This window comes from Poecilia mexicana, unplaced genomic scaffold (assembly GCF_051168715.1).
Source record: "Poecilia mexicana isolate PSO_F unplaced genomic scaffold, ASM5116871v1 scaffold_5, whole genome shotgun sequence".
Lineage (NCBI taxonomy): Eukaryota > Metazoa > Chordata > Actinopteri > Cyprinodontiformes > Poeciliidae > Poecilia > Poecilia mexicana.
In genome coordinates this window covers 29966703-29982335 of record NW_028263374.1, presented here as the reverse complement: position 1 = coordinate 29982335, position 15633 = coordinate 29966703, and the positions used below count along the sequence as shown (strand labels likewise).

The 15633-nt window shown below is 37.9% G+C and overlaps 3 protein-coding genes across 3 annotated transcripts; all 3 read right to left on the bottom strand.

Moving 5' to 3' along the window:
• Positions 1-203: 203 nt before the first annotated feature.
• On the bottom strand, positions 204-8002 carry map1lc3a (microtubule-associated protein 1 light chain 3 alpha). The gene is made up of 4 exons (XM_014975507.2): positions 7837-8002; positions 6395-6450; positions 2440-2546; positions 204-1344 (listed from the first exon to the last, which is right to left on the bottom strand). Exons 1-4 carry the CDS (start codon positions 7874-7876, stop codon positions 1182-1184), a joined length of 366 nt encoding a protein of 121 aa, XP_014830993.1. The 5' UTR covers positions 7877-8002; the 3' UTR covers positions 204-1181.
• Positions 8003-9773: 1771 nt separating this feature from the next.
• Positions 9774-11639, bottom strand: LOC106909198 (dynein light chain roadblock-type 1-like). The gene is made up of 4 exons (XM_014975504.2): positions 11516-11639; positions 11227-11302; positions 9987-10154; positions 9774-9910 (listed from the first exon to the last, which is right to left on the bottom strand). The coding sequence occupies exons 1-4, from the start codon at positions 11516-11518 to the stop codon at positions 9867-9869; spliced, it is 291 nt and encodes a 96-aa protein (XP_014830990.1). The 5' UTR covers positions 11519-11639; the 3' UTR covers positions 9774-9866.
• Positions 11640-12700: 1061 nt separating this feature from the next.
• LOC106909204 (dynein light chain roadblock-type 1) lies at positions 12701-14755 on the bottom strand. The gene is made up of 4 exons (XM_014975510.2): positions 14646-14755; positions 13981-14056; positions 13531-13698; positions 12701-13195 (listed from the first exon to the last, which is right to left on the bottom strand). Exons 1-4 carry the CDS (start codon positions 14646-14648, stop codon positions 13152-13154), a joined length of 291 nt encoding a protein of 96 aa, XP_014830996.1. The 5' UTR covers positions 14649-14755; the 3' UTR covers positions 12701-13151.
• Between the last annotated feature and the right edge of the window lie 878 nt (positions 14756-15633).

Genomic DNA, 15633 nt, shown 5'->3' with positions numbered 1-15633 from the left:
TTTGCGCTAAAATTTAAATTCATTGCAAATTTCCAGCAAAAACTTGTCAATATTCATACTAACTCCCACCTGTAGGTGGCAGTATTTCTCTGCTCTAGCTTTTAAGTTATTATCCAAGGCGGTCAAATTTGGTGGCTTTTGGCGCCATCTGCTGACTAAAAAGCAGGATCTGCAGTTTTGTGTAAAAATTAAACTTCCAAACATTTCAAAGCTTTCTATGTTTTTATTTATTTACTGGCAAATGCTCTGAGTCAACTCGCAGCAATGCATCTATGTACACCAGCGGAAAACAGCGACACCTGGTGGAAGCCTAAAGAAAAACACGGTGATACAGCTTGATTATATGACGCACACTTTGCTTTACACACATAGGTTAATGTATTTTGGTTTGGAGAATAAAACATCTAAAAAAGTCTAATAGTTCAAAGAAAACTATGGCATAAAATCAGTTAACATTTCTATAAAAAAGTGAAAACATGCAGGGTTTGTAGTGCAGAACCAAAAGTTTTCTATAAATTCCTGCTAAAGAAGGCAGACTGGGAGCAAGTACAAAAAAAAGATGATTATTACAAATAACCTAAAAGAAACGAGCCTCATTTTACTGTTTGATTCATGTGCAAAACAAAAAGCTCATTCAGTTCCTACATTAAACAGGTTTCTCTGTTGAACGTTGTAGTGTTTCTACTGACCAGCAGGAGGCGCCGCCCTCCTGACCTCTAACAGTGGCTCCTCCTCCTCCCTGAAGCTGCAGCATCACTCTGCTCTGAACACTAAGAACTACGACCGACCCTGAACGCAGCGCGAGGCTTTCGCTGCTCCTGGGAATCTACGGCACTAAAAGCTGGGATGTTGTGCTTACGGCTGAGTGAGGACAGAAATATTGCACATCGGCGTCAAAGGTTAAGCTCCATGTTGGCTGTAAATAAAACTAAGAGTTCAGTTAAAAGGGGTTGAAATGAGCCGGAAATGCATGTTTAGTGTTTGACGTCTTTACATTCTCTAACGTGATTGGTCAGTTTGTGTTCTTTCAAAATAAGAGCTCTCCGCCTGTGTGTGGAGAAACAGCAGAGCGCCCTCTGCTGGCATCTGCAGCTTGTGTTGAATGAACTGAATAAACTAAAGAGTCTGAAGGTGGAGAAGACATCCCATTCTCCTGTTCCCGTTCCTCCTCTTCTTCCTCCCTAGCAGCCGAAGGTCTCCTGCGAGGCGTACACCATGTAGAGGAAGCCATCCTCGTCCCGCTCCTGCTCGTAGATCTCAGAGATGGGGGTGGACACAGACACCATGCTGTGCTGGTTGACCAGCAGGAAGAAGGCCTGGGTGGGGTTCAGCTGCAGCCGACGCCTGGCGGGGGGGGGAGAGGAGGAGGTTGAGCTTCATCACTTTATTACGACGCTAACTTCCTGCAGCTTCACAGTAAACAACCAAACTGAATAAAAACTTTCATCATTTAATAATAAAGCGATTTAGAGGAAGAAGATGCTGAAAATACTGAGCAGGGAAAAGTAAGGAAAGTATTTTTTTAATAATTATCTTCACCTGTGACTCAGTAGCTATGTTTCCAACCATACAAGTTTTAGAGGGGCAGTAAGCTGTGCTTTCCAGGTATCTTATAGAACAATAAAGTAACTATGTTACCTAAAAATGCTGAATACAACAAATATATTAATAAATATTCTTGATTTAACACCATGAAATTAGGCCTCTGTCACATATAGAGGTGGAACAAATTTGGATTGTTTGGCGTTAAACAGATCACAGTTTGAACTTTCAAACAGCTCTAACATGGTTAAAAAAAACAAAAACAAAAACATAAAAAGTCAGGTTGGGTTGGTGAGGTGTGAATGCTAAGCTAACTCTGGTCCTCCAAACCTCGATCTGGGTTCGGTTGAAGTGAACTCCAACTGCTAAATTCTGACACTTCCATTTTAGTTTCCATTTGAAGAAGGAAGTTGCACTCAATGTCTTCAGAGGTTTTTGTGTTGTTTCCTTCAGTGGTTGTTGATGCAGCGCCCCCACAGGCCAGGAGCAGAACAGCATTTTAGTTTGAAATGTTTGACAGTACTGTGTGAAAGCAAAAATGTAGCAAATGTTGCAATTTTGTCCCCACTCAACTGAGTCAACCAGACTATCAAGTGTGATAATCTGCACCATCCATAGAGGGCTTTTAAATCCGTCCGTAGAGTGCTGATTTGTTGGGTCTCCTGACGTCCTCGCTGGCCTAACAAAGCTACATCCTTATTGAGTTTAAGTTGAGTGTCAGACTTTGTTATTGGCATTTTCTCTAGTTTCTGCTTTGCTTCAGTGTTTTCATCATCAATCTTTAAATTCATTCAAATAAATTAATCCATGTTTGACTAAAATGGTTTCTGTGCCTCAGGACAGTGAAAACCAGCTGAGTTTTAATCTCAGCGTTCTGGAGCGGCAGACGATGTTTACCTGATGATCTTCACCAGCTCACTCATGTTGACGTGATCAGGAACCAGGAACTTAGTCTTGTCCAGGACAGGAAGCTGTTTCTCCCCCTTGTACCGCTCGATGATCACCTGCAGGGGGCGAACAGGAGCAGGAAAGATCCTGACAGTTCAATCCATCCAGGCAAATATTCACAGCAACTTTACATAACACTTCCTGCCCATCAGTAGAGATGATAATAAAAGCTTCTAGTCTGAATTATAGAAGCTGTTTTTGGATTATTAAATCTGTAAATAAGGAAAATGAAGGTTCGTCATAAATTAAGGCAAAAAAAAAAAGTTTTTACCAACATTTTTTCACCTTTAAATTGATAGACTTAATCAAATTTATCCTGCGTAATTAACAGAAAAAAAAAATGAGGATGACACTTTTTTTCCAAATTACTCCTGAACCAAAAGAAGAGACTGGATCGACAGATTTACTTTTTATTCCTCTCCACTGTCACCACATGCGTGCTCAGTCAGAGGCACGGCTGTGCAGTCAACAACTCAATACTCTTCTGGGTTCCAGAAGATAGGAACATTTTAATTGTAGTAATTAATTAGACTTATAACTAGAATAAATCGGAATTAATGTGTGATTAAATTGCATTTTTTTCACCTCAAGACATTAGAATTGAATCACTGTTTAAGAAATATACAAATAAATTTCTTTTAAAATAATAAATAATCTAAAACATCAGCTAGAACATCCATTAACATGTGAAAGGCTCTGGCATTTCTGCTGGACTGACAATCAATACAGTGTAGGACTAATTAAACAATTAATAATTGGATGGAAAAAAGTGCTTAATAGGACATTTATTCACAGAAAGTGAACCAGATGAAGCTAAACCTGCAACTAGAGGAGTTCTGGATAGAACAGATTTACAGATAATGCCATTTTATCACATAATCAAGTATCTATGTTACCCTCAGTTGTTATAAAAATACCATGTATAATATAAAAAATATGATTTAAAAGAAATTTGATTTTGTAATTTAATGCCATGAAATTGGGACTTTGTCTCTTTAAAACTCTCTAGAGTCATTGGACTCGCCGGCGAGTCTTTTTTACATGTCTGCTTTGGCGCGACGTAGCAGCAAGACTCCGCCTCCCCCAGTCTCACTTTCTACTGGTGCTTGAAGTGCACATGTTAAACTACACACCAGTTTTTAAATCGGGTTAATAGACCAAGTAAAACCGGAGTTATGCTTAAATATGTAAACCATATTTTTTTTCAATTAGCGAAATTGTAAAACCCGCTCCGTTCGACAGTGAAACGGAGCGCTCTCGCAACACAAAGAATAAAATGTAACAGGATCCTCTCACTCGAGCTCACGTATTCAACTGATAAGAGTTGACATTTCGTTACAGATAAACAGTGACGTAAGTAACCCCGCGAAAAAAGTAAAAATGAGAAAAAAGAAAAAAAAGCAGTAACGCGGGAACGGAGAAGAGAAAAAGAGGCACGTAGACAGATAGTTGTGATATCAGACCGATCGGTAAAATCTACCTCGTAATTTGTATATCGGACATTGTTTTTTATTTTTTCTGTAAAGAATGATGAGAAGAATGAATGTGGAGCAGGCAGCAAAGCTCTTTTTTGAGCTCGAAGATGAGGGAGACTCGCAGTCTGAGTCTGAATCAGACAGCAATGATTCTGAAGATGATGTAGCGATTCAGTCATTCATATCAGAAAGAGAGAGAGGACATGGGTATCAGGAAGAAGATGAGGTAGGGACAAACGTAGCTAAGCGAAGGTCGAAAGTGAGAAGTAGGCGGGGCTGTACAACTGCGCGGTCTCGATCACCGAGAGGTGGCGCTGAGCCCCTCCCGACAGTGATCCCTGGAAGACGGAGGAGGATCCTGACAGTGTGCCGGGAGTAAGCAGGTTTCAGCCACGGCGAACACCCGGTGTCCAAATAAACAACCTGTCTTCCTATAGTCCAAAAGATCTTTTTTTATTGTATTTTGCCACTGACACAGTGAAAACAATTTGCCTCAACACAAACAAAAATGCAGCAAAAAAAAAAAAAAAAAAATTAGGGAAAAAGTACAAATGGAGTGACATTGAAATGGAAGATCTGTACAATTTTTTTGGTCTGCTGATATATATGTCTTTAGTTTCACTGCCCAGTATTCAGGATTCAGGACTATTGGAAGCAAAACAGTATTTTGTCTGTGCCCGTTCCAATTTATAGTAGACATTATATATATATATATATATATATATATATATATATATATATATATATATATATATATATATATATATATAGCCAAGATACTGCAGCCAAGATACTGCGCAGAACCCTCAAGCTCCCAGGCCTCTGGTAGAGGACCCGAGCTCAGAGGATGAAAGAGACCACCCGCGGAGGGTGAGAAGGGAATTTTTTTTTTTTTTATATATATATATATATATATATATATAATATAGAAATTTATAGTGTACTAAAATTGCCATGATAAGTAATTGCCAGGATTTAAATTTATTTAGGAAAGTTATACATTTTTCGGAATCTTGTTTTGATATTTTGTAAATAGTAGCACAGAAGCGAATGGATTACCTACAATTTATTGATAATAATCTAATTATACATGAGTTGTTTGCTATATTTGTACATATTAATTTTGAAATATTGAGTATACTTTATAATTCTAAACCATAAAAAATATTTGTTATACATATTTGTGGGTTTCACAGTGAAAAAATTAAACTTTTTCTACTCGAATTTTCCTTTTTTGTGTGATTTTAGGTCCAAATGCAATGTCAGTAAGTCCAAATGACAAAAAATGTGTAAATTGGAAAAGTTCAGGTTGTCCTGAAAAAAATGATACCACATAAGGCAATATTAATGGTTTTTATTAAGAAATATAAAGATAAAATCAAAATTAGTCAAAAACGGCCATTTAGAACACTGACTCTTAAGGGTTAAGAAGCTCCTGCTCTTTCAGGAAGTCATCCCAACATGGCTTCTCTGTTAACCCTTTAACCTGTTCGTCTCAGGTTGTCATTCACAATGACAGGGGTGTCAAACTCCAGTCCTCAAGGGCCGCTGTCCTGCAGTGTTTAGATGTGCCACAGGTAAAAAACAGTGGAATGAAATGGCTTAATTACCTCCTCCCTGTGTAGATCGGTTCTCCTGAGCCTTGCTAATGACCTAATTATTCTTTTCAGGTGTGGTGCAGCAGAGGCACATCTAAAAGTTGCAGGACAGAGGCCCTTGAGGACTGGAGTTTGACACCCCTGTCACTAGAGGACCCAAATTTGGGTCCTCTAGTGACAGACAGGTTAAAGTTTTTACCAGCGTTGCTCTGAGCAGCAGCTCCTACAATGAGCTCATCAGTTCCAACAGCTAAAATGGTTAAAAAAAAGAAAAAAAAAAAAAAGAAAGTCAGGTTGGGTTGGTGAGGTGGCTAGTCTGAAGGAGCTGCGCTTCTAAGGCGGGGCTAGGTCCAACCTAGCGCTTTGCACAGCTGAATGGTTGCCATGGCGATTAAAGGAGTTCTCAAACATACATGAAAGATTCAAAGCAACACTCCAGGTTTGTTTTTGATGAGAAAACAACATAACATGATGTAAAGCTAAAAAAGTTGATTTTACATGACAATGCCCGTTTAAATGCTGAATGTTTTCATTTTTGTGGAGTTTTAGCTTCATTACTGCTCTGACTGTTTTGTTCTTTCAGTAAATTGACTTTTTATAGTCAGTTTTTTTATGCCACTTAATTTATTGATTACTAATTTAGTTTCAGCTCTACTTATGTCCTGTATTTTCAGCCTAGCTTAAATGTTCAGCTAAAGAGGCGTCTAATTCAGCAGCTTGACTCCCTGTTGCTGAATCAGACAGATGCAAACGGACATTTCAAAGTTCTGTTCTAATTCCGATCAGACGGCCCGATTCAGGATCAATCAGAGAGGCGAGACGGGGACTTACGGGAATCTTGTTGGGATGCTGCTCCCGGATCTGCTGCACCTCTTTGCACCGATCAGCTGTGGATGGAAAGCAGGAGGGGTCAAACCGAGGTTCTGATCCCAGTAAAACAGTTAGAAACGTTTCAGTCAGATGAACCAGAACCAGCTGCAGACCCGTCCATGCTGCGTCCTCCTCAGAACTCTTTGACCCAGTCAGAAAACACGTAATACCCAATGCCCCATAAACACATCAGGCTTGGGTCAAAGGTCAGGAAAACTCTGGAATCTGAATGGGCTCTTTGTTCTGGTTCCACTGCAGCAGATTCAGGGGGGTCGGATCAGAACCATCTGATTAATATCAACAGATAATACATCTGATAGAATATAAAATAATTTCATTGAACTCGAGCTCCCAGAACAGCAAAGCATTCTGGGAGATGTAGGCAGAGGAATCTTTCCCACTGCTTGATGGGATAAAATCAGGATAAAGTGGGTTTATTTTCTAAATTATTAAAACCAGGATGAAAAATAAACAAGGAATTAAACTTAGAAATAATTTTTTTAAAATTGTTTAAATAAAACTAATAAAACTTGAATTAAGCAAAGACCAAAAAAATCTGAATAGAATTGGGATTAAACTACAGTTAAACCGTAAATAAAGCGAACAAATACATTAAACCTAGCCGTTTTGACCCGAACCGGTCTGTGGACGCTGCCAGGTCCAGTTTTAAACCCAGATAGGATCATTTAATTGTTTCCCAGCAGGTAAACAAACCGCCTGGACTCTGGACCGGAACCTGGATCAGCTGTCCGGCCTTCATGTTCCTCTCAGCTGATAAAAAAAGACAGATTAGCATCCTAAACACAGAAACTGAGGCGGTTCTGCTGGATTCCGCTGGGTTCTGAGTCCCGTTCAAGTCCAACATGATCCTGCAGCTAAAACCAGAGTCCAGCTGACCTTTAAAACCCTGCAATTCCTCCGGTTCTGCTGTTTTCCTCTGGATCAGGCCCATTATGCAATTATGAAAGTCTGGGCTCCTCCCAGTCCGAACTGGGCCCCTCCACCAGAATCAGATTACAAGTGAACCACAGAACACGCGTGACGGGATCAAGTGTCAGCACATGTTGTTTTCCCCTCCCCAGTAAACACAGAGCGGAACCAGTAGTGCAGTTGTTTTAGCCTTGCTGGTTCTGATGGTACCGCTGGGTCCGGGCCTGATGTCACACTGACCCAGATGGCCGTTAGCCTTCAAACCAAACCTTAAAGCACCAGAACCCACATATATCCCCCTGCTTTACGCTTAAAACGCTTCTGGTGGTTCATTTGGACCTCCGGGGGGGCTTTACGATGCGTCCCCACTTAGCCTGGAGCCTCCAACGGCCACAGCAACGCATCCCCCCCGGCCTACAGGCACCCACCGCCGGGCTCGGGCCCGCCGGCCGGGCTCCGGGCCGTGGTCTTACCAAAGGTCCTCCGCTGCTTGAAGGGTCTGTCGGACGGCATGGCTGCTGCAGATGGGTCCGAAAGAAGGGGCTGTAGCTCGGCGTCCGCTGCTCTCCGAGGTCCGTCTGCGGATCAGCGGCTGCTCCGGACAAACAAAGCCTGGAAAGCTGTGAGGTCATCAGTGGCTCTTAAAGGGGACGCGCAGCTTTTATTCCTGGAGGATGAAGAGAGGTCCAGCTGCTGGCCAAGCCTCTCATCCTCCAAAAAGGATGGCTATGCTTTGTGCTATAACAGATTTTCACTTATTCCCCAACCCAATACATAGTTCTCATGTGAAGTCGCACTTATGTGAACTTTGTAATTGGCAGTTGCTATGACAACAACATAGCCACAAGCTTAGAATTAGCTTTAGCCTCGTGTCTAACTTATAAACCATACAAGTACATTATAGCTATTACTCCAGTGATTCTTGAGAATAGGGACAAAATAGGTTTTAATTTTCCAAATTTAAAAAAAAATTAATTCTCAACCTTATGTATGCAAATATGACAAATAATGTTTTGGAAATGTAAAGATGTTAAGGTGCAGGCTCCCAGTTGCAACAATTTTTTTAATTAAATTTTTAATCGACCTGACCCAGAACTTTGTCATCACCATCTGACAAAAATAAATATAAAATAATTTTTTAATGACCCTATTAGTGATGTTTTTACTCAGTTTTACAGACAAATGCTTCTCAAGAAACAAAAGAAATATTATTTAAAACAAAAAACAACAAAAAGTCCATCTGACGGAGTTGACAGTGCATGACGGAGTTGACACAGAACTGAAGGTGGTGACAAACTAGTGAGTAAAAAGAAATACTTGATACATATGAAGTAATGCAATTTATGTAAAATATATTCAAATGAATTAACTGCACATTTAAATGAGATTTGTCAACAATTTCACTGAAAGAGTCTCAGAAACTCTGATGCAGTTGACATCTGACGGAGTTGAAAAAAAGCCAAACTACCTCAATTTATATGATTCTGAAGGAGCCCATATTGTAGCTCATCAGGTCCATGAAATCTTTACAGTATACTAAAATTAAGCTTTTATTTCACAAAATTTCATCAAAGTTTTGTAAATTGTCAGTTATGGTGTTGACACATCATGGTTGTGACAAACAACTTAGGAATAAAGAGAAGAAAAAAACTAAAGAATAACTTAAGCTAACCAGAGCTAACTAGACCTCTTAGCAAAGGAAGAGAAAGGAAGTGGTCTTGGGGTCCTCAGAAGTTCTGGTGCCCCCCAATAATGCCTGATTTTTTTTTTTTACATTCTTATGTCTGACGGTGTTGACAAAAACTAGGGACACATTTCAATGGAGTTGCAAAATATATAAAATGAGTTTTAATTCAATTTATTGATACTTTTATAATTATTTATATAACTACTTGTACTTAATTGTCATAATGTATAATTTTAGTATTTCTTTAATTGTTTTAAACTATTAAAATGTGTTGAGTTCTGCTCTGGGACCAGGGATTTTACAGACACATCCACCTACTACAATGTTTAAAGTAAATAAATATTCAGCAAACACCTGGAAAACATACGTTGTTGTGCTCATATTACCCAGGTTAGTTTAGTCAGATATTTGAAAAAATATATATTTTGTGCATATTTTATTAGAATTAGAAATATGTCCAGTGATGCATCAATGTATAATGTCCAATTTAATGGATTAGAGTCTGAAAAGTTGGTAAATAGAGCAATGTGGATAATGGGCAACAGTGCTTTTTTCATCTTGACCACACCCCTCAGTGTATCTTGGCTCCACCCACTTTGCAGGAATCGTTCTAAATTTGTCTGGGGGCGGGACTTAATTACACTTAAAAAAACAGATCCTCAGAGCAAAATGTATTAATTGCTACAAAGCAAACTAGAACGAGAACCTGGGACAAACAAGATCTACCATCTTTAAAGAAATTTTTAATATTGTTGATGTAGATGATAAAATATAAACTTTCAATAAAGTTTAAAGATTGAGAAAGAAGAAGCAAGTTCAGGGTGCAGGCTTCTGGATCGCAACCATGAAATATTCCTTATCTGTGGAGAGAAAAGCCAGAACACGGAGGTTAATTCCACAGATCCAGACCCGGTTCTGATGCCGTCTGGACCTCACCAGCAGTGATGATGATCTCGTTCTTCTCGGTGCGGACCCGCAGGTAGGTGAAGTCGTCCGAGGGATCCATTTCCTGCAGCATCTTCTTGGCCTTCACCAGCAGAGGTTGGATCAGCGCCACGTACTGGACTGTGTGCTGGTCCTCCAGAGTGGACCTGATGGCGATTCCTGGACAGTGTGTCCACAGTTTGACCATGGTGTGTAATCAGATTACACACCATGAAATAACATGGCAACAAAGACCACTACTGATAACATTTTAAATGTAAAAATGTAAACTTTTTTTTGTCAATGTTTTTTTTTTAAGAATTTTGACATTTTTCTGAGAATTCTGGATGTTCTTCTCAGAATTCCAAATTTTGACTTTTTCATCCTAAAGTATAATTCCTCGAAACAAATATATATATATATATATATATATATATATATATATATATTCAGGATTTTTATTATAATCTCGGAATCCTGACTATTTTCAGAATTCTGACATTTTTCAGAGTTTAATCTTTTATTTTAAAAAAGAAAAAGAAAGAAAGAAAAGAAAAATTCAGCATTTTTCAGAATTCCAACAGATTTCTGCTTTTATTTCTGGATTATTGACTGTTAACTGTTTTTATAATTATTAATTGTTTTTATGTTACATTTTTCTACGAATTCTGGCTTTTTCCCAGAATTTCCCAGAATTCCAACTTTTTCAAAAAGTTGGATTTTTTTCTTAAGTGATTTTCCCATTTTTTCCCCCCAGAATTTTAACTTTGAAAAAGGTTGGAATTCTTCAAAAATCTTATTTCTGCTTTTTCCCTCACATGATTTTGACATCACTCTCAGAATTGTGACCTTTTTTTTCAGTGAATCATCTTCTGTATCTTTGAACATTCAAAAAGTTTTAGATTTCTGGGTATTAGGTCAGTGTTTTTCAAGTGGGGTGGGGGACTACATATATATTTTTAAACAAAATCCAATCAACTTAGATTTTTTTTCTACAGAATTTTGACTTTAATACCAGAATACTGACATTTTTCAGAGTATTCAGAATTTAAAGTTATTTTTTCAGTGGCCCCAATCATCTGATGTTATAAAGCATTTCAGATTTCTGACTTGAGTGGAAAGTCAGAAATCTGCCTTTTTAAGTCATTAAATGCAGACCCTTTAATAAGGCATTGAACTAGAAATTTCAAATCAGAAGTGATCATGAACTCAGCAGAGATAAATAATCATGAATTAAAACCATGAGTTTTACCCTCAGAATTAGCGATGATGACTCCCTCCACTCCTTTTTGAGCCTGGAGCCTCTTCACTATTTCATCAACTTCGGCCTTAAAAACGAGGAACAGGTGGCTTCGTTTAACTCAGAAACCAAAGCAACCCAAACACCGCTGCTCATTAAACTGTTAACCAGCTGCTAGCTTCTCTCTGCTAGCCGCAGTTAGCATCCCACTAACCCCCGAAAATAAAGCATTACATTCAAACGGGAGGCGATAAAACCTTGAATTTTACTACAAAGAACACAGTGCGGTGTTCTGTCTTACCATTTTAACGTTTAGCTGGAGAAATCGGGAACAAAAATGAATCTTCCGACATTTAACGGAACCGTTACTGACGGAGAATTATAAGGTTCGATCCCAACGGCTACTTTGGTGCGTTCACAGTCCTGGAAGCGAACCAGGAATTCGTATCTTCCGTTTGTGATACTGTCGCAAAACTCATTGATAAACATACGAAAATAGGAGTGGGTATTAATGGTACTGTCTATCATTATCATGGTTAAGTTATCACGATAAGAATTTTAATTTATTTTCACAATAAATTCCATATAATGATTGTCAACAAGAGCCCGCCCCCAAATAACTGCCTGTACTGTCAAGATTGTTAGTTTTATTATTTTCTTCAATGTTTGTTCAGTGAGACTAACCATCCATCCATCCATTTTCTTACACCCTTGTCCCTTGTGGGGTTGGGAGGGTTGCTGGTGCCTATCTCCAGCTAACCTTCCAGGCGAGAGGTGAGGTACACCCTGGACAGGTAGCCAGTCTGTCACAGGGCAACACAGAGACAGACAGGACAAACAACAACAACACACACACACACACACACCTCAGGAGAATTTGGAGAGGCCAATTAATCTGACAGTCATGTTTTTGGACTGTGGGAGGAAGCCGGAGTACCTGGAGAGAACCCACCATGCACAGGGAGAACATGGAGACTCCATGCAGAAAGACCCCAGTTGCTGCAAGGCAACAGTTCTACCAACTGTGCAGCCCTTCAATGAGACTATCGATAAACATAAATAAATTTAAATATACAATTAAATGTAATTAAAAACATTAATTAATGTTTAATAAATGTTAAACACTAATTAGTTAAATATAATAAAACTTTCAGTTCACCATAAGCAAGAAATGTTTAAAAAAATTTAGTCTTTCAGAAAACCACAAGTTAAATAAAATAAATTTGTAAAATGTCTGAAATAATACACAAAAGTATCGGTTCATCGATGATCACTTAATTATTTTCATCCTGTTGAACTTTAAGCTCTTAAATCATTGATAAGTCAAATGTTTTCTGGATAAAAGTTTTATTTTCAGATGAGACTAAATGTTTGGGAGGAGTCAAGGTGAAGTATATAGTACCAACTGTCACACATGGTAATGGTAACATCATTCTGTGGGCTGTTTTAGAAATTATTTAAAATAATTTGAACCAATAAATTATCATTTGTATTTCTCTATTCTTTATTCTGTTGAAAACAATGAACAGAGAAGCGAATGTAGTGCAGCTCACATGTTTAATACTTCAACATGTTTCTGGGACAGAACAATAAATAACCCAAAGTTTGCATCAAACTGAACCTCTGGAGTTCTAGACGTTCTGGTCCAAACCTATGTTTCCTACTTTGTGCACGTCTTCATCAGTGAAATCAACACAAAGACAACAGCAGAGAATCAGGAAAGCTAAGAGACGAGCGATCTGGAATGATCGAAAAAGGAAGTAGAGATCTGGACCATCTTACATCAGACGGATCCCCAATCGTTTCAATTTTATCCTCCATCAGTTCCTGTCCTTGTAGAACCAACACTATCGTCTTCTCTTTCAGCAAGCAAACAGAAAACAGTTTGACCATTTAAATTCAGACAGGAGATGAAGAGAAGAGGATCAGAAACAGCTTCAGGCTGAAGGGTTCTGGATGACGATCAGGAAATAGTCTTTATCTGAGGAGAAACAAGACAGAATCAGCGCTCAGAACCGGATCGCCACGGTGAGGCTGGGAATCTATGGAGGAAAATATATGTATGATAAAGAGTATTATGTATAGTTTTGTTTTTCCTTTTGCTTACACGTGAATTTTTATCAAGAAATGTATGTAACAATATATACATTTCTTGTCAAACGCATGTGTAAGGAAAAACAAAAACAAAATCTATATAATCCATCTTTTATTTTTAAATATGTCAGTTTTGGTCCTCCATACAAATCATCAGATACAGATGTTCAACCATGACTTTCTCCTGAAATCAAAGCACATCTGGAGGAAGGTCTCGCTCACCTGGAGCGATCATAATCTCATTCTTCTTGGAGCGAACCCGCAGGAAGGTGAGGTCGTTCTGTGGGTCGATGTCTCTCAGGGTGCTCCTGGCCTTCATCACCAGCTGGTGGATCAAGGCCGAGTACTGCACCGTACTCTGGTTGTCCAGGGTAGACTTGACGGGAATTCCTGGAAGGAACGTTTGCAAATCAAACATGTAATTAGATTACAGTCGTGCGTCCAGTGCAGCATTTTAATAAGTCCAAGTTTGACTGAAATCTTATTCTAAGATCATTTTAACCAGAAAACACAACACCTCAATCAATATGTCAGAGATATTCACAAAGCATTTCAAAACTGTCATTTAAACTGATTTAAACCATTTAGGAACCTGAAAAAGTTTAATATTTATCTCTCTTAAATCGGTAATGTTCTACATTTGCTCTGCATTCTACCTTTAAAGAGTTTCACCTTCAGAGTTAACAATGATGATTCCCTGAACTCCCTTCTGACTCTGGATCCTCTTCAGAGTTTCTTCAACTTCAGCCTGAAAATCAAAAACAGCAGGTGGCTTCATTTAACCCAGAAACCACAGCAAGTCAAACCCCCTTCTTTCTTCTAAAGGACATCAATAAACACATTGTTGTATTATTACATTATTGTAATTATACAACAACAAATATAAAATGTATGTTTCTAATTAAAATTAGTAATTAAGCACGTGTGTGTGTGTGTGTGTGTGTGTGTGTGTGTGTGTGTGTGTGTGTGTGTGTGTGTGGAGAAGAGAAAAAGAAACCAGGAACGGGTAATAAACAAAACTAAAACAATGAAAACAACAATACAGCTACAAATAACCCTTTCTGATAACATTGCTATTATATATATAAAATAAATACAAACAATAATACTAAGAATAAAACATTCTCAATAATAAACCAAAGTCACTAAGCAGTAAAAACATTTAAATAATAAAAAATAAACATTTTCTGAACACAGGCAACGCCCGGCTAGCTTTTCTTTGCTAGCCATAGTTAGCATCCTGTTAAACCTGCAAATATAAATCAATAGATCCCCACAGGTGGTGATAAAACCTGCTGATATTCATATAAATACTAAATCCGGGTGTTCTATCTTACCATTTCAACGCGTATAGGGGGAAAATTGTGACAGAAACGGATCCTCTTTCAGAACAAAAGCTAACTGGAATTAGCGGAAGTTGTCAGTAACTAGGATAAAACAACTTCCGGTCAATCGTTAAGATTTTATTTTATCTTCTATTTAATCTGTTCTTTTTGTGATTATCATCTATAAAAAAAATTTAGGGTAACAAACATTGAGTTTTTTATGCTTTATTGAGAATGTGTTTGGATATGACGAAATGAAATAGTTCGGGGTTGTTTATTTTTCTCTCAGACAAATCTTAACACAATTGCAAATATTTTGAGAAACGAGTACTCTTTTGGAAATATATGTGTAATAAAAAAAAGGTTGTGCAAAACTCGAAATCCATTTAACACAAGAATGTACAATAAAGTTAGAAAAAACTATAGAACACATATCTAAAACAAAAACAGTTGTTAATGTTCGTCTTCTTTTCCTTTCGGCGTTTTCCCTTTAGAGGTCGCCACAGCGAGTCATCCGTCTCCATGTAAAACAATTGTTAATATTGATAGTCTTAAATTAAATTGTTAATTTAATTTAAGAATTTAAGAAAGAGAGAGAGTGTCAGAAAGAGAGAGAGAGTCAGAGACAGAAGGAAAAACAAAATATATACATATTTCTTAACGAAAACTCATGTACAGGGAAAACAATATATGTTTATACATGCGTATTTGCACGCACACACACACACACACACACACACACACACACACACACACACACATATATATATATATATATATATATATATATATATATATATATATATATATATATATATATATATATATATATATATATATATATATATATATATATAATTGTTTTTCCTTCTCTCTCTTTGTCTCTGACTCTCTCTCTCTCTTCCTTGTTTGATTTTCACATATATCCAGATGGTAATAATTTAAGACTATCAATATTAACAACTGTTTTACATGGAGTCGGATGACTCTCCGTGTATGT

What these genes read in the sequence shown, in the direction of transcription:
- map1lc3a (XM_014975507.2), bottom strand. Translation starts at nt 7,876, where the DNA reads ATGCCGTCCGACAGACCCTTCAAGCAGCGGAGGACCTTTG. An exon ending in CAAGCAGCGGAGGACCTTTG is followed by an intron (nt 6,451 to 7,836) that starts GTAAGACCACGG and finishes TTCCATCCACAG; the next exon opens with CTGATCGGTGCAAAGAGGTG. An exon ending in AGCATCCCAACAAGATTCCC is followed by an intron (nt 2,547 to 6,394) that starts GTAAGTCCCCGT and finishes CGCCCCCTGCAG; the next exon opens with GTGATCATCGAGCGGTACAA.
- LOC106909198 (XM_014975504.2), bottom strand. An exon ending in CATCATCGCTAATTCTGAGG is followed by an intron (nt 10,155 to 11,226) that starts GTAAAACTCATG and finishes CACACTGTCCAG; the next exon opens with GAATCGCCATCAGGTCCACT. An exon ending in CGAGATCATCATCACTGCTG is followed by an intron (nt 9,911 to 9,986) that starts GTGAGGTCCAGA and finishes TTCTCTCCACAG; the next exon opens with ATAAGGAATATTTCATGGTT.
- LOC106909204 (XM_014975510.2), bottom strand. An exon ending in CATCATTGTTAACTCTGAAG is followed by an intron (nt 13,699 to 13,980) that starts GTGAAACTCTTT and finishes CGTTCCTTCCAG; the next exon opens with GAATTCCCGTCAAGTCTACC. An exon ending in TGAGATTATGATCGCTCCAG is followed by an intron (nt 13,196 to 13,530) that starts GTGAGCGAGACC and finishes GTTTCTCCTCAG; the next exon opens with ATAAAGACTATTTCCTGATC.